The sequence below is a fragment of the Tamandua tetradactyla genome, chromosome 22, assembly GCF_023851605.1.
Source record: "Tamandua tetradactyla isolate mTamTet1 chromosome 22, mTamTet1.pri, whole genome shotgun sequence".
Classification (NCBI taxonomy): Eukaryota; Metazoa; Chordata; class Mammalia; order Pilosa; family Myrmecophagidae; genus Tamandua; species Tamandua tetradactyla.
The window spans coordinates 46,007,727-46,031,942 of record NC_135348.1 but is presented as its reverse complement, the minus strand read 5'-3'; the positions used below and the strand labels follow the sequence as shown (position 1 = coordinate 46,031,942).

Here is a 24,216-nt window from a genome sequence, read left to right as displayed (position 1 = left end):
ATTTTATACTACTTTTTAGTTGTACATCAGTTTTGTTTAAATAATTTGAAGGCTTCTCTGACTGGGAGATCTTTTTACATATAAACTAAATACAGAATAAAACTAAAATAGCCCTTAGGGCTTTTTCCTTTTGTTCTAAGTTGTCTGTGATTTTTCTACACATATAGTAATATCTTGTGATTTAAAATAGTGTAGAAAGAAGGTCATAAGCAGAGACTCTGTTACCTGAAAAGGAAATGGGCATATGCATATTCAGGGTATGGACAAAGCTTGGAAGAAGGCAGAAGTGGAAAACACAGAGGAAGATTTTAAAGAAGAAAGGGTGAGGAACCATCATGCTGGGTAAAGAGACAGCCAGATGGCAATATTTTATGGTGGTTTAATAGCATGGGCTTTGGCATCAGACAAACCCAGGTTTTAGACCATGGCCTTTTACTTACTTTCTGTGTGATTTTATGTGTTACTTAATCCTTAAATTTCATTTTCCGCATCTATAAGATAGGTTAATTATTATACCTACCTTTCAGTGTTGTAAGGACTACATTACATCATACATGGGAAGTGCTCATACTTAGTAAGCTCTCAAAATATGTTAGAAACAAAAAGCAAAAACAGAATAGCCAATCTTTTCAACCAATGTTTCTGGAGCACCTGGATATCCAAAAGGAAAAAAAAGAACATTTACCCCATCTGTTCTAGTTTGCAAGCTGCTGGAATGCAGTATACCAGAAACAGAATGGCTTTTAAAAAGGGGAATTTAATGAGTTGCTAGTTTACAGTTCTAAGGCCAAGAAAATGTCCCAATTAAAACAAGTCTAAAGAAATGTCCAATCAAAGGCATCTAGGGAAAGATACCTTGGTTCAAGAAGGCCGATGAAGTTCAGGGTTTCTCTGTCAAGTGAGAAGGCACATGGTGAACACAGGGCTTCTCTCTCAGCTGGAAGGGCACATGGCGAACACGGAGTCATCTGCTAGCTTTCTCTCCTGGCTTCCTATTTCATGAAGCTCCCAGGGAGGCGTTTTCCTTCTTCATCTCCAAAGGTCGCTGACTGGTGGACTCTGCTTTGTAGTGTTGCTCTCTCTGAATCTCTCTGAATCTCTCATTCTCCAAAATGTTTCCTCTTTTATAGGACTTCAGAAACTAATCAAGACCCAGTCAAATGGGTGGAGACATGTCATCCCCTAATCCATTTTAACAACCATTCTTAATTAAATCACATCAACCAGGGAGATGATCTCATTGCAGTTTCAAATATACAGTATTGAATAGAGATTATTCTACCTTTAAGAAATGGGATTTATATTAAAACATGGCTTTTCTTAGGGGGCATACTTCCTTTCAAACCAGCACACCATCTCAAAACATACACAAAAATCACTTGAATGTGAATCATAAACCTAAATGCAAAAGCTAAAGCCAAAACAAGGAACAAAGGTGGAAGACTCATACTTCCTGACTTCAAAACTTACTATAAAGCTACAATAATCAAAACAGTGTGGTACTGGCATAACAACAGACATATAGACCAATGGAATAGAATTGAGAGTTCAGAAATAAACCCATAACATCTGTAGCCAATTGATTCCTGACAATGGTGCCAAGACCATCAATGGGGAAAGAATAGTCTCTTTAAAAAATTGTGCTGGGATAACTGGATATCCACATATAAAATACACATGGACCCCAAAGAACTGAAAACAGGAACTCACACAAGTACTTGTCACAAATGATCATAGAAGCACAATTCACGATAACCAAAGGTAGAAACAAGCCATATGTCCAACAATGAATGAGGATGAATAAGATGTGGTATGTGTGTACAATGGACTATTACTGGGCCATAAATAGTAATAAAGTATTGATACATGCTACATTGAAGATGAACTTCTAAAACATGTTTAATGAAAAGCCAGAAACAAAAGGTCATATAATTTATAATTCCATTTATATGAAATATTCAGAATATATAAATCCTTAGAGATAGCAAATTGGTGATTCCTGGGGGCTGGGGTTGAAGGTGGAAGAGGAATGACTGATGAGCATGGGATTTTTTTTTGGGGGGGGGGGGTGGTAGCCTTTAGAGTGATGGAATGTTTTATAATTAGGTAGGGGTGGTAGTAATACAACATTGTGCATGTACTAAATGCTACTGATTAATTATACACTTTAAAATAGTTGTTTGTTACATGGATTTCACCTCAATTGATAAAAAACTAAAACCATAAACCTTTTAGAAAAATACAGAATATCTCTTGCTCAGAGGTAGGCAAAAATTTCTTCAACAGAATGCAGAAAGTAATAACCATAAAAGAAAAAAAATGATAATTGAATTAGGGAAATAGATTGTAGGGTTTGAGATCATGAACTTTACATAACACCAGTCAGCATAATTGTGTGTGTTTTTCTGTATTTTCAGCTGTATGTCCAAGGGAGTGATTGTAGTAATTGACAGTGGAACTTAAACTATTAATATGGATGAAGGGGAGGTGAATGATAGGAAAAAGGACCAGATAGTTGTAAGGCATGATGGAATCTTGTTAAAGTAGGAGTCTTGGAATATATTTTTTTATGTTGCCATTTTGATGCTGTCTAGGGATATGCATGAGTGTATCATGAGTTTTGCTTTTATTTTACAGAATCGAATATTTTACAAAAGAGGATATGTAGCTGAGTTCAAATAACCTGTTATATATTATCCTAGACTGTACTAGCTTTATTCCTTAGTCCTTGAAAGCTTTTAGGAAATAATGCTTCCTGCTGATCTGAAGGTTTTTCTGGAAACATGGTACTCTTCAACTTCAGGGATTAGTCTGGGTATTACAGAAGCAAGTTTACTAGTGATGTGGCTAGTATTGGGGGAAAAACAAAAATCTAAAGTTGTTTGCTTTTTGGTATTTGACATCTAAAAGACTGTATTATCTGTAATCTTACCTGCAGTATTTTATGTAACAGGGAGGTCACACCTCACAAGAAAGGTCATTTTAGTATGGATACCTTTGTCAGTTAAAGGATACCTTATTAAAATGTTCTCATTATTTGGCTAAAGGCTTTCTCCTGTAACTTTTACCTATTAATTTTAGAAGTGAGTCCTGAAATATATGTATAAGGTCCAGTTACTCTTGAACTTCTTTTTATGTAGTTCTGGGTTTTCTTCCTTATAATCTAATCAATAACCAAATCCACCCCTCCCCTCCATCTATTTCCACATTCACCTGGGTAACCATGAGTATTAACTGGCCTTTCTGCTTCTAATTTGGCACTCATGGAATCAATCCTCTACACTGTTATCAGAGTGATAGTATATCCAAAACACAATTATTATTATTATTATTATTAGAGCTAGTGCTTATAAAGCACAAACTACGTGCCAGGCACTATTGTAAGCACTGTACTCTTTTTCTCCTCATAATAATCCTCTGAGGTAGGTTGTATTATTATCCCCATTTTTCACATGTGGAAACTGAGAGGCAGAGGAGTTAAATAACTTGCTGAAGGCTACATAGCTAATAGGTAGTAATTAGCAAAGTTGAAACCCAAACATATGGATTCTAAGTACACACTTTAAAACATGACATTAAATTGTCTCTTAATCTGAATGTATCACTTTCTTACTTAGAACACTTCAGTAGTTCCCATTTCAGGATTGAGGCTAAGCTCCTTGGCATGGTATATAATGGCCCCATGGTCTCATCCCTTTTACTCTTCTAGAGTTTCATTTCCCATGGTCTTTATATTCCCATGAAACTAAAATACTTAAACTAATCCAGTTCACCGTGCTTTCTCACATATATGTGCATTTACTACCACCTCCTTCAACTTGCTAACTCTTTTAAGTTATCTTTCAAGACTAAGCTCAGCAGCTTACCTTCTTATGAAAACATTACCTTCTGCCTACAAAATCCATTTCCCCTGTGCCTCCGTACACCCAAACCTTTATCATTAATATCATTATAAAACTATTTCATTCCACTGGCCATATTTAATAGAACCTTTATATATCCAGAACTCCTCAAAGGCAGTGATTGTTATTTTTCTTTCTATATAGTATTTATAACCATAAATTACACTGAATACGAATTTTTATGTCATTTACAGATGATGAGTCATCATGATGGCTTGCAAGATCATAAACAAGAGAAGGCATGTGGGACTTCAGCAGCTTTCATCATTTGCAGAAGTAGGAAGAACTTTTCTAGGCCCAGTAAAATCATCCAAATTTATCATAGATGAAGAGTGTCATGAAAGTGTGTTAATCAATTCAGCAGTAAGGCTTCTTGAAAGTTTGGATTTAACTAGTGCAGTGGGACAACTTCTCAGTGAAGCGGTGCAAGCACAAAATAATACATATAGAACAGGAACCAATACTCTTTTGTTTCTTGTTGGTGCCTGGAGCAGTGCTGCTGAAGAATGTCTTCATCTGGGTGTCCCAATTTCAGTAATAGTGTCAGTAATGTCAGAAGGCTTGAACTCTTGCAATGAAGAAATAGTTTCCCTTCAAGTACCTCTCCATAATATATTTGACCATATAGATAGCGCAGAGACGTTTTTTGGACTTGAAACATTTAGTGTCAGTTTGTGCCCTTTTCTACAAATTCCTTCAAATACGGATTTGATACAGAAAGAACGTGAGCTCATAAATGTTACTCAATCACTGACCATTCACAGTTCTTTTGGAAGACCCATTAAATCAACCAAATTCTTTAGACCTCAGGCTAAGGTTGAAGCAGATAAAAATATATCACAGACTTCACAAACTCTGAAAAACTGTCTGCCTGCATCCACCGCCTGCAGACAGTCAATACTCATCCACAGTAGGCATTTTAACAGGACAAATAATGATCAATGGATAAGCAAACCAGATGGATTTCTAGAACAGCGTGGTGCAGCTACTTCCAGAAATTACAGATGCAGTGACTTGGCAGAGTTGGCAGTGGGCTTGAGTCATGGAGATCACAGCAGCATGAAATTAGTAGAAGAAGCAGTACGGCTGCAATATCAGAATGTGTGCACGCAACAAGGCAGCTGTACAGTGCCATTTTTGTTTGACATTTCAAGAATCTTCACTTGTTGTTTTCCAGGTCTACCTGAAACTTTTTCTTGTGTCTGCCCAGGCTATGTCACTCTTGTATCAAAATCTAATAGTACTCTGATCAAGGAATTGCAGAATCAGCCTATCCGGGTGGTTCTCATTGAAGGTGACCTCACCGAGAATTATTGCCACGTTGGATTTAATAAGCCCACAAATATTAAAACAGTATTAGAAAGCATGAAGATTCAAGAAGAAAACTCAGAAGAACTGTGGACAAATCATGTATTACAGATATTAATCCAGTTCAATGTCAGCCTTGTCCTGGCACAAGGAAATATATCTGAACACTTAATTGAAAAGTGCATACCCAGTAAGCGGTTAGTAATTGGGTCAGTGAATGGCAGTGTGATGCAGGCTTTTGCAGAGGCTTCAGGAGCAGTACAGGTGGCCTACATTACCCAGGTGAATGAAGACTGTGTGGGAAATGGGGTCTACGTGACCTTCTGGAGAAGCATTCCCTTGGATGCTGTAGGTAGGGACAACAGAATAACTATTTTGTTAAAAACAGAAGGGATTAATTTGGTTACAGCAGTGCTCACTAGCCCAATTTCTGCACAGATGCAGACCAAGGAGGACAGATTCTGGACTTGTGCCTGTCGTCTGTATTATGCACTAAAAGAGCAAAAGGTCTTTCTTGGAGGTGGTGCAGTTGAATTTTTGTGTCTTAGCCATCTTCAAATTCTTGAAGAACAGTCTTTGAGAAAAGGAAACCAGGCCTGTTCAGGATGGCTTCATAATACTTCCTCTTGGCTGACCTCATCTCTGGCACTATACAGACCGACTGTGCTTAAATGCCTAGCAAGTGGATGGCACAAATACCTTTCAGCTCTCATATATAACACTACCAATTATTCATCAGAATTTGAAGCCAGCACATTGATTCGGCATCATCTACAAAATGTCATAGACTCTGGCTCTCCTTCATCTTGCATCTTGAGTGAATATAGAAAACTGAATAGTGGAATTTTTAATTCAGGCATTTCAAATAAACTGGAGCATATTCCAAGAGTTTTTGATGTTGTTACACCAAAAATTGAGGCGTGGCGTCGAGCATTGGATTTAGTACTGTTAGTACTTCAGACAGACAGTGAAATTATTACTGGACTTGGACATACACAGATACACTCAGAGGAAGCAAAGGGCCTTTTGTTTTTGTAGTGTTATTGGATAAGTCTTTAGAAAATAATTTTTTGTAATATGATGTGCTAATAATAAATTTAGTAATAGCTTGGTCATGGTACTTAAAATGTAGCTATCACCAAGAAGAAAATAGTCGATATTTTTTAATAACTATGCGGTGTCTTTTAGCCTTTACTGTTTCATGAGATGCTGCAAGACATGAGATACCTGGGCCAGAGCCATAGGGCTTTATTATTCTTGGCAAAAGTAGTAGCCAGAGCTTGTTTACACCTGATCTGCATTCCCAGGGCCCCATGGTGGTAATGCAGTGGGCTAATGATGAAAGCATGCACATGCAATGGATTGCATTACAGGAAACAAACACTGAGTCTGGGATATTCTTTGCTTTTATAGTAAGCTGACGCAGTCCAGCTCTTTGTCCAATGGAATTTATTACCTCATGCCTTAAGATTGCTTGCTGAAAATACAACCCTGAGGTACAGACTGGATAAAGATCAGTCAGGGATATGTATTCTATCCATAAAGTATGCAGGGAGGCTCGGGGCCCATGAGGATAGCCTCCACCAACATTCCATCCCTCGGCCTGGCTGAACTTGAATGTTCACATGAGTAGACCACTCTGCTTGATCTGACTACCAGAGATCGGTTGGTGGCATATCCATTCCATAGGTCTCATGAAACATATGGGCATGTAGAATGAAGGCTACTGTCGACAGGATCTGAGCAGCAGCATGAAGCTAGTCTGTGGTATTGACCTCAATCATGTCACGCCGAGTCCTAGATTGAGTCAAGTGCTATCAAGTCCCAAGGAGGAACTAAAAGGTCTTTTTATTAGCAGCTAGAATGTAATAAAAGACTAGTTTATTGTCATTATGACCCACACAGTATTATTGCCAAAGGGCAGTAGCTGAGCCAAAAAGCAGCCCCCAGCCCCAATGGAGAGACATTTCATGGTCTGTTTTTCCTGCATATGAGCATATAACCCAGTGGAAGCCTGGTCATTCTAGTTCAGGATTTGTTGGTAAACCTGATTTGCATCACCTTTGTATAAGTTTGAATAAGTCACATGGGTAGTGTCACCTCAATAGTTACAGCCTCAGTTGCTGTATATGGCATAATCCATAAGAAGCATATGATCAGTCAGATTGAGACAAGGTTGTGCTGGTCCATGTATTTGTGTTCACCTCCAGGAGCTGCCACTGATGGCATCAAATGCTATCTCCAATATGCAAATGGTCTTAGTAAGGTCTGTTCTGGCAGTGGGGGCTCAAATAGGAAGGAATTTTGTTTGTTTTCATGTTTGTTTCTGTTTGCTGGGGGGATTGGGTGCTATGAATCTGTCTAAACAGTCTCAAGAAACTATTTGACAAACAGAGCCCTGAATTTTGTCTAGGTTTATTGGCCACCCCTGTTGGTGGAGATGGAGATGTGAAGACAGCATTCAGGACCATTGAGATGTCAACCAACAGAATGTCATCTGTACAGTGAAACCTTCAGCAAAACCTGGCCACCCAGTGGCAGCAGATGGTAGGAAGTTTATCTCATTTCTGTACATGTGGCAATGCTCTGAATGGGAAACTCTTCTCTGGCAGTATATGAGCATGTACAATACAAGGATATAACACATCAATACCAATTTTATGTTTTCATGACAGGACTACATTGACTCACTTTTTTCCTCACTGTATGTTCTGCTCCAGCCCTATCAGTTAAATTTAGTCAGTTTTTCCCCAAAGGGAACATGGACCTAGAAGTTTAACACCTGTACATAAAGGGTTGTGACGGCTGCCAGAAGATTATCTTATTACCTTGGCTGTTAGTTTAGAAAGGAGTGAGGAGTTGGAGACAGTCAGGGAAGGTATTTTTTTCCTTTTGGCTCTTAACTTCAGGGTTGATACCAAATTCTCTCATGCACTCTCCAGCATCTGGAGAGTACCTAGACACAGAGAATCTTTCTTTTTTGCCCCTGCCCCCACCCCATGCATCACTGCAGCCCTCAGTGCCCCACAGTTCTAGGTTCTTTGGTCACCCTACAACCAGTAACCCCTTCCCTTACCAATCTCGGTAGGAGGATGACTTGGGCACCTGGTTCAAACAAAGCTATAAAAATTGGAGTCATTTTCCTCTCCAAAGTTTCCCAACACTTGGCTTTTTTTCCTTAAAGCAGTTGAGGTTAGGGTTGAGGGGGAAGGAAGCAGGAGGAGGTATGAAGGGAGAGAGAAGCTCTGTTTACCTTTACTTTTGGACAGCCACCCATTAGGGCTCAACAAACTTCTATTTTTGATTTATCCAGAGCATTAGTTCCTCATTGCTGGCAGCATTTGTTTCATCTTTGGGGATCCCTTGATTCAGCAGCCACAGCCAGATTTCCTTTGGTGGGACTTGCAGCTTGTTGCCTTGTCCTGATACCATCCTTTTCCCACCTAGATGTCAGTGAGTAACAAGGAAGGTGCCAGTTGTGTGGCTTATTTTGATCCTACTTATCATTTCTTAGCTTCTAACATTCATTAACAGGTAGGACAGTTGGGGACCCCTATTCCCCAACCCCTTGGTAATCACTTGGACCCAAATATTCACTGCTAGATCCTAGGCAGTCTTATCATATCTCCTAACCCAGCCCAAGAGAGTCTTCATCTTTTCCAGAAAACCTCACTCTCCAAACTGTTAAGACTGCAAGTTCTGTTTTAACCTGTTTATAAGCTTAGATAGCCTGTTAGAGTTTCATGGAATACTGGCAGAAGACATGAGACTCCAGGGTCAGAGCATAGGCCAGAACTTCATGTTAGCTTGTGTTGGTGCCTTATGCTCCCCAAGTCCCACAAGGGTGACACAAAGAGCCCATGATGGATTCCTGCTCATACAGTGGTTGTGTTACAGGAGAGTTTGGGCAGTTTACCACTTTTATAGTAAGCAGAAGCAAGCCCATTCTTTGTCCAGAGGGAGACATGACCTCATCCCTCAAGGTTGCTCACTACAAACACAGGCCTAAGAAATGGTCTGGATAAAAAGTAGTCAGTACCCAGCAATAGTGTGCTGGGAAGTTCAGCACCTGTGATGGACTGCCTCTCCCAACAAAGTCTCTCTCTTTTGCTAATTAAGCATAGATTTAATTATTATGAGACTGAATTATATGTAGCTTTTGAAATCGAATATTAGAAGAGCTCTGGGAAAATAGTATAACAAAATTGTCTATTACCTATCATGTCCTGCACTGTTCTAAATTGCATTAGGGTTCTCTATAGAAATAGAACTGACTATAGATATAGACTAAGAGATTTATAATAAGAATTGGATCCTGCAGTTGTGGGGATTGGCAAGTCTGAATTGGGTAGGACAGGCTGCAAGCTGGGAACTCCAATGAAGGTTTCAATGAATTCCCCAGGAGTAGCTGGCTGCTTGAAGGAGAGAGAGAAATTCTTTCTGACTGCTGAAATCAGCAGTTCTCCCATTAAGCTTTTCAAATGATTGGATGAGACTTTTCTCATTGCTGAAGGTAGTCTCTCTGTTGATTGTAGATATAATCAGCCATTGATGAAATCAGCTGGTTGATTATTTAAATCCATGAAATATCCTCACATTAACAGTCACACCAGGGCTTTCATGGCCAGACAACTGGACATCATAACCTAGCCAAGTTGACAAATGAACACAACACATTATATTATCTCTATCTTTGCAACATCTATTTTATCCATTTTTTAAATGAAAAAACAGTCTCAGTAAGGTTAAGAAACTTGCCCAAATTCTCACAACTACTAGGTAGAAGTGGAATTTGAACCAAGATTTTATCTGCCTCCAAAGTCTATTTCTAAGTATTAATTATAGGATGTGAAAAACAAAATAACAATGACGACAAATTTTAAAAAGGGCTGGCAGTGGTGGCGCAGTGGCAGAGTTCTTGCCTGCCATGCCAGAGACCTGGGTTCGATTCCCAGGGCCTGCCATGCCAAAAAAAAAATTAGACGATGTAACTTTTTTTCTGTAAGGTAACAACAACAAAACTAGAGGAAAAGAGAATGCCTATTTAATTTATAGGACTAATTTAAATGCATTAGAAAATGTTTTATTATCCTCATGCTTGGGAATGATAAAAGAATGTTATTTTGCATAATGCAAAATAAATTAAATATTTTCTGGTTTGGTGTTTGTCTTAAATGTGATCACATGAAAACCTTGCACAAGTATCCATTCCAGTTATATACTGTCTTTGTTCAAACTTGGAAAAACAAAAATGTTGAATGTTAAACTGTTTTTAAAAATAAAGTATATTATTTTACCTGGGCTGATATTAATGATTTTACTCTTCCCTCTGTGTACTGTTAAATCTTAGTTTTTTACAAAATTATGAGTACCACTAATATTAACTTAGATGCACAGCTCACTTTATGTAATAGAATTTTTGTGAAGTCAGTATTTTCATACACTAGGATTACTAAATATTTAATGAAACCTTGTAATAATTGTTTTCCTTTGAAATTTGAAGTCACACTCTGTGCTGGTTTGAAGCATTAAACCTTTAATCCTCATTCAGTATTCCTGGGTGGGACTTTTTGATTGTTTCCATTGAGATATGACCCACCCAGTTGTAGTTAGTAACTTTTGATGAGATAGTTTCCATTGAGTTTTGTCTCCACCCATTCAAGGAGAGGTTGCTTACTGGAGCCCATAAGAAGGAACCATTTTGGAAAAAGCTTCAGAGCCACCAGAACCGACAGAGCCTTGGAGAAGCCATTGAAGAGAAAGCCAGCTGAGAGAGAAACCCTGATCGTTATCAGCCTTCTTAAACCAAGGTACCTTTCCCTGGATGTCTTAGATGGGACATTTTTATACCTTTGCTTTAATTTGGACATTTTCACGGCCTTGGAACTTTCAACTTGCAACTTATAAATTCCTCTTTTTAAAAGCCAGTCCATTTCGGGTTTATTCCATTCCGGCAGCTTATGAAAACACACACTAATATAGATTTTGTATGTTTGTTTCCAGATATTTTTAAAACTATGAGTTTTCTCAAATATTTTTCTAATTCTGATAGACACAAAAGATACCTTCAAGTTTTAATTATTTCAGGAACTGCTTGCTCTGTCTTGCTACAAAATGAGGAGAGTCCCTGAAATAACTCAAATCATGTAAGTAAGTGGGTTTTCAAAGGAATCCTGGCTACAAGCAGATATACAATTCTCACAAAGCTAGAGCAGTGTTCACATCTTTGTGACACTGACCTTTTAAAAAAAATAGACTACAAAGAAGGGTGCAGTTATCCTACATGTTATGTCCAAGAGATATCTGTCTTCTAAAGATAACTCTCCCTGGACCAGGAGTTAACTAGTTCTTCAAAAAGTGATCATCTTTGAAGAAATTCTAACAGTGGAATCTACAAATCCCAGGATATAAGCAGCTGTGCAGCCCCACCCAATAGCAGGATAGCTGCACTGGAGTAGCAGAAATCAGCAGGAATGAAGGGGTTGCTAATAGGTCACAGGGAGTTGCAGACCCCAAAATTGCTAACAAGTAATGCCAAAAGGAAAAAACTTCACTTAAATTGAAATACAGGTAAGCTACTTTGAGAACTAACAAGCTCTACATTCTGGGTGACTGCAAAATGAAAATAAATAAACAAACCCCAGCATGTTCCTGTGTGGCTGCAGGAGAACTGAAGAGGGTGCGGTGGTCTAAGCTTTGAAGACTCTCAGAAATATTCAGCACATGCTTTCTTCTAGGAGGTCTGAGCCAGGCTCTAAAGGGGGAAAAAAATACTGGAGACAAGTAAAATAGAGCAGGGCAGAAACATTTGGCGAAAGGGAGAGGGAAGTTTTACATCGAGAATGGTAAAACAATAACATTTTGTATTATGCTTGGGTGGGTAGAAGCAGAGGAATAAGATCCAGAGAAAAAAGCACAGAAAGTTAATGCAGCTTTGAAGACAAGGACCATAGAGCTCTAGGAAACAGCTGGAGGTAGAAATCTAAACAGACATAGCTTTGACAAGCAGAGAAGGGCTACACAGAAAGGCTGACTTTTGTCCTTGATAACTTCTATATCACTTCTTCTATAGAATATTGCTTATTCAGACAGTAAGATAATTATATACTTTCAACTCAATCCTATTTCAGCCCTGCCCTCGGGAGGCTACACCTTGTAGCCCCTTTGAACAATGTTAACTCTTGTGGATTGAATCATCTCTTAAAGGACATGCTCAGGTTCTACCCTGGTCCTGGAAATGTGAACTCATGTGTACAAAGGATCTTTGAGGAGCCTATTAGTTAAGGTGAGGCCTTAATCCAAGATGAATGGAATCCTTAGAAGCTGAGGAAATGTGGACACAAGGAGTAGGAGACAGGAGACAAGCGTCCATGTGACAAAAGCAGAGCCTGCGTTAAGGACTGCCCCCAAGCCACCACCAGGGCGCTGGAGACCAGAGAAACCACTGTCCTGCCAACACGTTGATTTCATACTTAGCCTGCAAAACAATGAGAAAATAAATTCCTATTGTTTATGCCAACTAATCTGTGAACTTTGTTACAGCAGTCTGGCAAACTGATTCAGGAGATATTCTCTCCTCAAAAGTGATATTTTCTAATAATTCCATTCACCCACTTAATAATATTTGTATAATCTCCAGAGCTCAGCTTTATCTCTAGTTCTAGGAACAAAGTATTTGTAGTCCTCTATGATAAAAGATGACAGGAATGTTCCAGCTTCCAAGACACACTTGTAGCATATTCAGATAAGCACTGGACTTGAAATTCATTTGAATTCTGGTTTTGCCCCCTGTATGACCTTGGGCCAGTAACTTAATCTCTCTTAATCTGTTTCCTTACTTGAAAATATGCTCTTCAGAGTTGAGGTTTAAGTGACATATATGTTAGGATAATCTAATTCAAAAAATATAATTGCATGGAAATATCTAGGGGAGCAAATCAAGGCATTTAGAACATTGCTATAACAAAATTTTGGGAAATTTATGTTAATTTTTATAGTTTTATAAGTTTAGTAGATTTTCCTTTGTTCCTTCTTCATGTGTTCACCCCTAAAGCCCTCTTTATAGTGATTAGAAATAATGCCCTATGACCAAAAAGGGCTTGGGTGTCTACTTATTTAGATAAATTGTAAAGGAAAATACTAGGGTAAGATGTTTTTCTCTTCTCAAGCTGACTAGAACAGATAAAAACCCAGACAACTGAGAAAGATAATGACAAATAATAATAGTGCTTTCCTAGACTCCTGCAGACACCTCTAGAGAGTAGCAGGGCTTCTCTTTCCTACTCGGGTGTGCTGGCCTAAGAGACTCAAGAGTCAGAAACAGATGATTGCGTGAAATAGCACAGCACCCTGCAGTCTAGCTCCTTGAAGTCTGCATGTATTATCTGTCACAAAGCTTGCTCCAAGTTCTTATTGCGATTGCCACCTACTTTAGCATTTTGTTTACAGAAAGCAGTTGTTCTCAACCCTGGTGTCAGATAAGAATCCACTGGGGAGCGATTAAGTGATTAAGCGCAGAGGCTCTGACCACAGCTGTAAATAATAATTTAACCAGCTTGAGGTCAGGGTGCCAGACGCTGGTATGTTTATAGAATTCCCCAGGTGATTGTAATGCACCACCAGGGCTGAGAACCGCTGACATAACGAGATGGTTTTTCTCTTGCTCAGTGGCTCTCAATCTCTGACTGCACTTGAGTATCACCTGGGGAGTTTTTAGATAAACTAGTCAGACGCTCTGGGGTCGGGGTGAGAGCCTCTGTATTTTTAAAGCTTTCCCAATGATGATAATGTACACCTAGGATCGATAATCACTGCTGTAACTTCAGTAGAATATTAAGAGATGATTCTTAATGCAGAGTAGTTGCTATCCTTCTCTAGGGTAAGTGTGAGCCAGTGTGTTCAGGGAGAATATACTGTTGCAACTCACAAAAATCCTAAGCTTCTGCAGTTAACGCCAGGCTTGGGGGAACAATGTTGGCAAGGGGCTAAAAGAGAAGGAAGAATAAGGAAGTATGCTTTTGGTGGTTGGATCATGTCCCCCACAAAAGACGATTTCAAGCCTTAACCCTTAGTCTTGTGGTGAGCCCATTTGTAAAAAGGATCTCTGAAGATGTCATTTGTTATGCTATACCCAAACTGAATAAGGGTGAGCCTTACTCCAACATGGAGCAAGTCCTTACAACCAAAAGTAACTGGGCATGGAAAAGAAACCATGGAAAGCAGCCAGAAGCGGATTTCAGTGGAAGCTGGAGGAGAAAGGAGACATTACCTTCTGCACTGCCAACTGACAGAAAAGCTAGAAACCCCGAAGAGTGCTGGCCAACCAGAAGAAACTGGCTCCCAAAGGAAGCAGGCCTTCTAGTCTCTGAAACCACAAACCAATAAATTTCTGTTGCTAAGCCAGACTATTGTATGGTATTTGGTTTAGCAGCTAGGAGACTAAAACTTATAATAATAAATCTTCATGTATCATTTCACATGAAACAGCTTGAATTCTTAAACTATCACGTTACCTGCTGTAGCCCAGCAATTACCTAAGGAAAGAGTGTCCCATGCAAAGTATCCTCATAACTACCTGCCAGGCAGCACAGGGAGAACTTCAGCCTCACTGCCGTCCCGAGAGGTGGACTCTACTAGTACCTGCACTTCACAGGTAAACCAAGCAGAGAGGCTCCCAGCGAGAGTTGCAGCCTGGCAGTGGGACTTACAGAGACCATCTAGAGCCAGTGGTCTCTGAAAAGGGGTGGGAACCTCTGACATGGAGGTCTGGTGGGTGGCAGGAGGAATATATTAGGATTTCTACTTCTGTTTATTTTTAATCTCATTCTGTAATGTAAATTCTTTTCTTAATGTATATAATTTACATGTAGTATTAGTTTGGTAGGACATCTATGTATTTGATTTATAAATAAGTAAATACATATATATTGACACATTAAAAAAGTTTGAAAATCATGTCTCTAAGAGTTAATCTGTACTATTTTGTTAGAATAGAAAATAACATAAGAGCAGATAAAAGGTGAAATTAAATAAGTTTTGCACAGCTCTAATTTCTGTAAGTGAAAATATTGACTTTTTTGGTGTAATATATTTTAATGAAATATCCTCATTTTAAGAATGAGCCATTCTTAAAAAAAGTCGTTCGTTATTTTTGCATGAGTTTTCCATCTGTGGCCATTTGGTAATGTGTTGTGGAGCTTTTTTTGACAACTTAGATCCTTATTTAGACCAGAGGATTTATGAACTGTTTTAGATTTACTCCTGCGATAATAAAATCTATGCTGTGCAGTTGGCAGGCATGGCTTCACTTCCAGTTTCCTAAATCATGTGCAAGCTCTTATTTTGCATCCGACATCCTCCTTGAAAACTGTTATTGCATTGCTTGCACCTCCATTCTTCCCAAGTACTTTTATTTATCTCCTCATAGCCAGGCCCCATTTTTAAAATCTTTTCTCTGCTCGACACAGTTAACTATGTATGGATTGCCTTTTCCTCTTCCCTACACACACTTCCATCCTAGGGTTTTTGAATACAGTCATCTTATATTCTACAAGAATACAAATTCCTTTGTTATTCTACAAGAACATTTTTATATGTATCTCTTGGTCTCTTCTTCTTTTGCCTACACATCTAGGTAACCATTGGTAATATTTGGGGAATGACTTCTTCTATATGTGTGAGTGTGACTGTGCTTTATACAATCCCAAAATGGTATCATACTGAATGCACTGCCATGTAGTTTCCTTTGGTCAAGCAATACATTAAAAACATTTTCCCCAGAATCATTAAATAGAGTTCTATAAAATAATTTTAATAGCATCATTTTTTCTAGCATATTAACCTATAATTTATTTAACCCATATCCTATCAGACATGTAGATCAATTCCAGCTTGGGAACTATTATAAACAAAGTTACCATATATGTGTTTGTGGCTAAATCTTTCCTCTTAGTCATGATTATTTTCAATGGATAAATTCTCAGAAGTGGATACTAGGATTAATAGGTAGGTGGACATGTTAAGGCTTTTCTGATAAATTTTTGTCATATTGTTCTCCCAAACGTTTCTTCAAATGAAAGTACTGTTTCCCCAACCCCTGCCAACACGAGGTATTATTATTAAAATTTTGTTTGGCAATTTGGGTGAAAAGGCTATCTCATTTTAATTAATCTCCTTGATTATTAGTAAGAAAGAACAGTGTTCTAGTTTGCTAGCTGCTGGAATGCAATATACCAGAAACGGAATGGCTTTTAACAAGGGGAATTTAATAAGTTACAAGTTTACAGTTCTAAGGCCTAGAAAATGTCCCGATTAAAACAAGTCTATAGAAATGTCCAGTCAAAGGCATCTAGGGAAAGATACCTTGGTTCAAGAAGGCCGATGAAGTTCAGTGTTTCTCTTTCAAGTGAGAAGGCACATGGCGAACGCAGTCAGGGCTTCTCTCTCGGCTGGAAGGGCACATGGCAGACACGGCGTCATCTGCTAGCTTACTCTCCTGGCTTCTGGTTTCATAAAGCTCCCCGGGAGGCATTTCCCTTCTTCATCTCCAAAGGTCGCTGGCTGGTGGACTCTGCTTCGCGGTGCTGCAGCATTCTCTGCTCTCTCCGAGTCTCTCATTCTCCAAAATGTTTCCTCTTTTATAGGACTTCAGATACTAATCAAGACCCACTCAGATGGGTGGAGACATGTCATCCCCTAATCCAGTTTAACAACCGTTCTTAACTAAATCTCATCAACCAGGGAGATGATCCCATCACAGTCCCAAATACACAGCATTGAATAGAGACTATTCTACCTTTAAGAAATGGGATCCATATTAAAACATGGCTTTTCTTAGGGGGCATACTTCCTTTCAAACCAACACAAACAGTGATTTTTCTTATTTTTTAAAATATTTGGAAAATGTCTATATTTTCTTCTGATTTTCTTCCTTTGGTGTTTAGAAAGGTCTTTCCAACCCCAATTCTAACAATTGCCTATGGAGAACCCCTAGAACTTTTATGGTCTCATTCGTCTTCCACACTCTAATATTTAATCCATCTAGAATTTATTTAGTAAGTACATGAGTTAAGACTGTAAGTGAATTTTTTCAAAAGATTATTTAGTTGTCCTAAACATCATTACAATGTTTTTGTTGCCCACTCGGATATTTTCGAGCAATGAGAAGAAAATGCCAGTAGGAGAGAGATGTTCTCAGTTTCTAAGAAACATTTTCATGCCTTTCTAATTAAGGATTCATGCCGGTGAGTGTTCAATCATAATTTTTCTGCCACCACAGTACCATATACTATTGAAAAAGAATATAGTAAAATGCTACTAGCAGTGACAAAATGAAGGCATCACCTTCCTGTATTATAATATTGTTAAAAACTCTTCGTATAGAAGTGCTTTAAAGCACACTTTTGCTTCATAAGGGTAATCAAATCTTTACTGAATGAAACCTGAAAGATTTCTTCTTTCTCTTGACCTGTAGGTGGCAAACTTCCACTCCTATGCTCTTTACATTTTGATCTGCCTGTTTAAAGTCCATAAAATGAAAGGTAAGACTATATTTTAGTGGGTGTTAGCATAAATCCATAAGAAAGAGCATTTAAAATAAAAGGAACTCTTTGTACAGTTCCTTTTTAACTACTGTATGTTTTGAAATATTCAGCCAAGACCTGCGTCAGAGACCCTGCTCTGCTGTTAACCAGCTGTGGCTTTGGAAAGTGATTCAAGTTCTCTTGGCCTCTATTCTCTTACCTTGAAATCACAAAGTTGATTGAGATTTAACCCTTGTGCTGTTTGAAAGGATTATATATCCTAAAAGAGCCATGTTTTAATTCTGATCCAATCTTGTAGGAGCAACCATTTCTTTTAATCCCTATTCAATAATATAGGTTGGAAATTTGATTAGGTTATCTCTGTGGAGATGTGACTCACCCACTTGTGGGTATTAACCTTTCATTAGAGGGGGATGGGACTCCACCCATTCCAGGTGGGTCTTGATTAGTTTACTAGGATCGTTTTAAAGAGGAAACCTTTTGGAGAAAGTCCTTTTCTGAGAGTCTCAAGAGAGCATGAGATAGTCATGAGAACCAGGAGAGCCCACGCAACCAGAGACCTTTGGAGATGAAGAAGGAAAATGCCCCTTGGGAAGTTTCATGAAACAAAAAGCCTGGAGAGAAAGCTAGCAGATGTTGCCATGTTCGCCATGTGCCTTTCCAGTTAAGAGAGAAACCCTGAACTTCATCAGCCTTTCTTGAGTGAAGGTAACCTCTTGTTGGTGCCTTAATTTGGACATTTTTATAGACTTGCTTTAATTAGGACATCTTCATGGCCTTAGAACTGTAGACTTGCAACTTATTAAATTCCCCTTTTTAAAACCCATTACATTTTCTGATATATCACATTCTGGCAGCTTGCAAATTAAAACAACCCTACTATGCTTTCCTGCTCTAAATTCTATAATTCTTTTTACCAATTTAAATTCCTGACAACTTTTGAATGATAGTGCAGCTTGTTTGAAAAGAAGCAAAAAAGGTTGAATAATTACTCCTTTTTTTTTTAATTGTATAGTACAACATATATACAAAGCAAAGAAAAAAGCAATAGTTTTCAAAGAACTCTTCAATAAGTAGTTACAGGACAGATCCCAGAGTTTGTCATGGGCTACTGTACTTTTTTTTTTTGCTACTGTACTTTTTAATAATTACTTCTTCAAAGATCATAATGATAGAACCAGACTATAAGATTCATTAAATATTGGGGTTTAAAAAATTGGGCAATTATAGAATCCGACCCTTAAAGTACCTATTTTATTGCAAACTGGAAATAATACAACAGAGAACAAAATAACTTTTTCAATGACATGGAAAAAGATTAACTTAGATCCATTGCCACTGTAGCCATATCAATTAACATTGGTTTCAGAAATAGAATATAAAACAAACCTATAAGAAAGCAGAATGGGAAGATTAAAAAAGTGTTTTTTTTTTTAAAGGAAGTTTTGAATACAAGGTACACATTTCCATACTTCATGAATAAAAACATTTTCAAATAATGGGAGGAACGAAATGTGATAAACGTTTAAAAACCATTACTTCAAATATATACATTTACATGAGCAGGGTCCCCCTGAGTTCAGGCTATACCTGACCCAAGCCTTAAATCCAGTAACTCCAACAATCCAAAGTCCTTCTTCAAATTATATTGTGTCCCCCAACCCTTCACAGGAACATACTCACACATGCACACACACGCGTGCGCAGGCATTTCCCCTTTTTACTACCTTCAGTGTCTGAAGGCAGTCTTTTTTCCTTTCCTCTCACCACCACTTACCTCACCAATTCCAGTGTCTTCATCTAATCCATTTGTATCAAGCAATTCATAGTTTTTAAAGTACTTTATTAATGATTTGAGCAAGTCATAGAGGGGACAAAATATGGAGTACTGGCCTTTCACTATATCCTTATCATACACTTCTGTTCTAGTGTGCAAGCTGCTGGAATGCAATATACCAGTAACAGAATTGGCTTTTAAGAAGGAGAATTTAATAAGTTGCAATTTTACAGTTCTAGGCTGTAAAAATGTCCAAATTAAAGCAAGTCTATAGAAATGTCCTATCTAAGGCATCCAGAGAAAGATACCTTGGTTCAAGAAGGTCGATGATGTTCAGGGTTTCGCTCTAGCTGGAAAAACACATGACAAACATGACAACGTCTGCTAGCTTTCTATCCAGGCTTCTTGTTTTATGAAGCTCCCTCAGGAGAGTTTTCCTTCATCATCCTCAAAGGTCTCTGGCTGTGTGGGCTCTGTGGCTCTAAAGCTTTTTCCAAAATGGCTCCCTCTTAAAGAGCTCCAGTAAGTAACCCGACCTTGAATGGGTGGAGACACACCTCCACGGAAATCATCAAATAAAAAGTTACCATTCATGATTGGATGGGTCACATCCCCATGGAAACAATAAAAAAGATCCCACCCAGCAAAGCTCAATGAGGATTTAAGAACATGGCTTTCTTTCTTGATTTTCCTTTCTCTTCTCCCCCCCTCTTCCTTAATCAATCATTAAAATCATCCCTCATCTCTAGAAGAACTGTCTTTCTTCCACTTAACCTCTACCACAAGCTCTCATTTTCCAAAAAGAACAGCTCTCCTTTGCTAAGAGACACACTAGTTAACAAAATTCTCTGCATCTATGGGCGGTGCAACAGTGTCTTAGTGGCAGAATTCTCACCATGCCAGAGACCTAGGTTTGATTCCTGGAGCCTGCCCATGCCAAAAAAAAAAAAAAGTTATCTGCATCTAATTTCATCTTTAAGGTTGGCATTTAAATTTCACTTAATAATAGAGAAAATTTACACAAGGAGACATGGAAAAACAAATATCTTGTCTCCTGTGTAGTAGTAAAGAGCCAAACAACATTAAAGGAGCATTACACACTGGATAGAGTAGAAAATACCTGAAAGATAAACTCAGTGCTGGTGAATATGAGGAAAAGTAAACATTTATATAAGTTGCTGGAAAAAATGCAAATAGGTTTGGCTTTAAATTGTTCTTCACAAAAATGTTAAAAGCAGTATTTAAAAAAGTGAAAGCAATCCAAATATTCTAAATGGGGAGTATTTCAACAAATATGACATTTTAATATGATAAAACTGACTAGATAGCTTTAAAATGTCAAATATGTGTGTTACTTCAAAGCAAAAAAATGTTTATAAACTGATAAATTTTTCAAAAAACCACAGAACCCAATAAAATATTAACTTTATTGACTAATGACAATAACAAAGATTGGAACTTAGAGGAATGAAGATCATTTCAATTGCTATTCAGTTTGCCAAGTTGTTCAAATTCCATTTTTTTTGGGAATGACAATAATTCTAACTACTAATCACAGTTTATCTAGCCTGTATCTCATCTCTGTAAAAATGAATACCAATTTTCAGGTCTATTTGAGTTGATTCAAATAATTTGAATTATCTCTAACAGATTTTTTTTTTCTTTTTAAATTGCCTAAGTCAAATTTTTCTTTTGTATGATGTCTTACTCAATGATGAAACATTGAACACTTTCTCCCTAAGATCTGGAACAAGATAAGTGTTATTCAACATTGTGCCAGTAGTTTTAGCCAAAGCAGAAAAAGAAATCAAAGGTTTCCTTTGGAAGAAGTAAAAGTTTCACTATTTGCAGATGACATGGTCTTATATGCAGAAAGTCTCCAAAAATCTACAACAAAGCTCCTAAAGGTAATTAAAGAATTCAGCAAAGTGGTGGGTGCAAGATCAACATGCAAAAATCAGTAGTGTTTCTATAAACTAGTAATGAGCAATCTAAGGAGGAAATCATGAAAAAAAATTCATAATAGCAACTAAACAAATCAAATAGCTAGGAATAAATTTAACCAAGGATGTGCTATAACATAAACTACAAAATATTGGTAAAATAAATCAAAGAAGATCTAAATAATTGATTGGAAAACAAAATGGTATTAAGATGTCAATTCTAGTCAATATGATTTACAGATTTAGTGCAATCCCAATCAAAATTCCAACTGCCTACTTTGCAGAAATGGAAAAATCAATCATCAAATTTATTTGGAAGGATAAGGGGCTTTGAATAGCCCAAACCATCTTGAAAAGAAGAACAGAGTTGGAGAACTCACATGTACTGACTTCAAAACTTATTACAAAGCTACAGGGGTCAAAATATCATGGTACTCGTACAAGAATAGATATATAGACCAATGGAATTATACTGAGAGTTCAGAAATAGACCCCCACATCTATAGCCAGTAGATTATTTATTTATTTTGCATGGGCAGGCACCAAGAATCGAACCCGGGTCTCCGGCATGGCAGGTGAGAATTCTGCCATTGAGCTACTGTTGCACTGCCCCCAACAGATTTTTGATAAGGCTGCCAAATCCACTAATTGGGAAAGAATAATCTCTTCAACAAATGGTACTAGTAGAGCTGGATATCCATGTGCAAAAGAATGAAGGAGAACCCCTATCTTATACCATATACAAAAACTAACTAAAAATGGATCAAAGGCCTAAATATAAGAACCAGGACTATAAAACTCCTAGATGAGAATGTAGGGAAGTGTATTTAAGATCTTGTAATAGGCAATGGTTTCTTAGGCTTTACACACAAAGCACAAGCAATGAAAGAAAAAAATAAGTAAATGGGATCTCATCGATATTAAAAATGTGTGCATAAAAGTGAAGGCACCCTACTCAATGGGACAAAATAGTTGAAAACCAGATATCTGATAAGGACTTAATATGCAGAATATTTAAAGAAACCCTATAAATCAACAATAAAATGAGAATCTGTAGAAGCCAAGAGTTTAAAGCAAGTCCTACAGAATTTGTTGCAAGCTGCTGGCCTCAGGATGGCGGCGGTAAACTGTGGAGATTGTTATGTAGAGCAGTCTGGGAGGAAGAGAATGTTTACCCAAAACAGTTATGTTAAGTATGAAGAACACTGTGAGATAAGAATCTTGCTCCCTCAGGAAATGCCTGCATATCTATTGACATCCTGTGGTATATAACTAGGATCTGGTTGAGAATAAAGTTGTCTGAAGTCTGTCTGAAGTAAACTCAAGCTTCAGACCCCCTGAGCCCATCTGTGTCTTTCTTTCTCTCCTTCTTCCTTTCTTTCTTTCTCATCATTCCTTAATATCTGTCGAGCTCTGTTTCAACAGGAAGCAACAAGAATCCAATTAAGAAATGGGCAGAAGACTTCAACAGACATTTTTCCAAGAGGATATACAAATATCTAAAAAGTGCATGAAAAGATGATCAACATCATTAGCTACCAGGGAAATGCAAATCGAATCACAATGAGAGACCATTCCATACCCACTAGAATGGCTATTATTAAAAAAAACAACAACGATAATTACAAGTGTTGGAGAGGATGTGGGAAAACAGGAACATTCATTCATTGTTGGATGGGAATGTAAAATGGGGTAGCCACTGTGAAAGACAGCTTGGCAGTTGCTCAGAAAGCTAAGTACAGAATTACCATATGACCCAGCAATCTCACTACTATATATACCCCAAAGAATTGAAAGCAGGATCTCAAACAGGTATTTTCACACTCATGTTCACAGCAGCATTATTCACAGTTGCCCAAAGATGAAAGCAACCCAAGGGTCAATCAAATGATGAACAGTTAAAGAAAATATAGTATATACATATGATGGAATATTATTCAACATTAGAAAGGAATGAAGTTCTGATTCATGTGACAACACAGATGAACCTTGAGGACATGATGTTGAATGAAATAAGTCAGACAAAAAAGATATTGTATCATCTCATTGTTTTGAAATAATTTGAATAAGCAAACTCATAGAGTCAGAACCTAGAAGACATTTCACCAGGGGTGGGTTTGGGGAGGGAATGGGGAGTTAATGCTTATATTGTACAGAATTTCTGCTTGGGTTGATTGTAAAGTTTTGGTAATGGATGGTTGTGATGGTTGCACAACATTGTGAATATAATTAACAGCACTGAATTATATATGTGAATGTCGTTAAAAGGGGAAATGTTAGGTTGTATATATGCTACTAGAATAAAAATTTAAAAGAAAAAGCATAGGACTGTACAACACAGGGAACCCTAATATAAATAATGAGCTATAGTAAATAGTACAATTATAAAATGTTCTTTCTGAATTATAAAAAAATGTATGACACTAATTCTAGGGGATAATAATAGGGTGGTATATGGAAACTCTGTATTCTAGGAATGATATTTCTGTAAACCTACAACTTCTCTAACAACAACAACAAAAAGCAACTCTTAATGGTACAGGATTTTTGTTTGGGGTGATGAAAAAGATCAGGAAATGGATGGTGGTGATGGTAGCACAACATTGCAAAAGTAATTAATACCTCTGAAGTATATTTAACAATGGTTTAAATGACAGCTTTTATGATACATACATTTACTACAATAAACATTTTATTTAAAAATTTTTCCTGTGCATCAATTGAATCTAGGAATTAATTACACG

The 24,216-nt window shown here is 37.7% G+C and overlaps 1 protein-coding gene across 27 annotated transcripts in view; it reads left to right on the top strand.

Moving 5' to 3' along the window:
- Positions 1-24,216, top strand: part of BBS12 (Bardet-Biedl syndrome 12) — a 56,928-nt gene that overhangs the window by 4,831 nt on the left and 27,881 nt on the right. For 15 of the 27 annotated variants that reach the window (XM_077140120.1, XM_077140119.1, XM_077140114.1 and 12 more), the window contains 4 exons: positions 4,097-7,052; positions 7,624-7,757; positions 10,874-11,020; positions 17,683-17,749. In XM_077140120.1, coding sequence (XP_076996235.1) covers positions 4,110-6,248 — 2,139 coding nt within the window. In that variant the 5' untranslated portion in view covers positions 4,097-4,109 and the 3' untranslated portion in view covers positions 6,249-7,052; positions 7,624-7,757; positions 10,874-11,020; positions 17,683-17,749. Of the gene's footprint in view, positions 1-190; positions 323-4,096; positions 7,053-7,623; positions 7,758-10,873; positions 11,021-17,682; positions 17,750-22,897; positions 24,208-24,216 lie in introns of those variants that run through there. The other 12 variants (XM_077140130.1, XM_077140128.1, XM_077140117.1 and 9 more) reach the window with 9 other exon arrangements.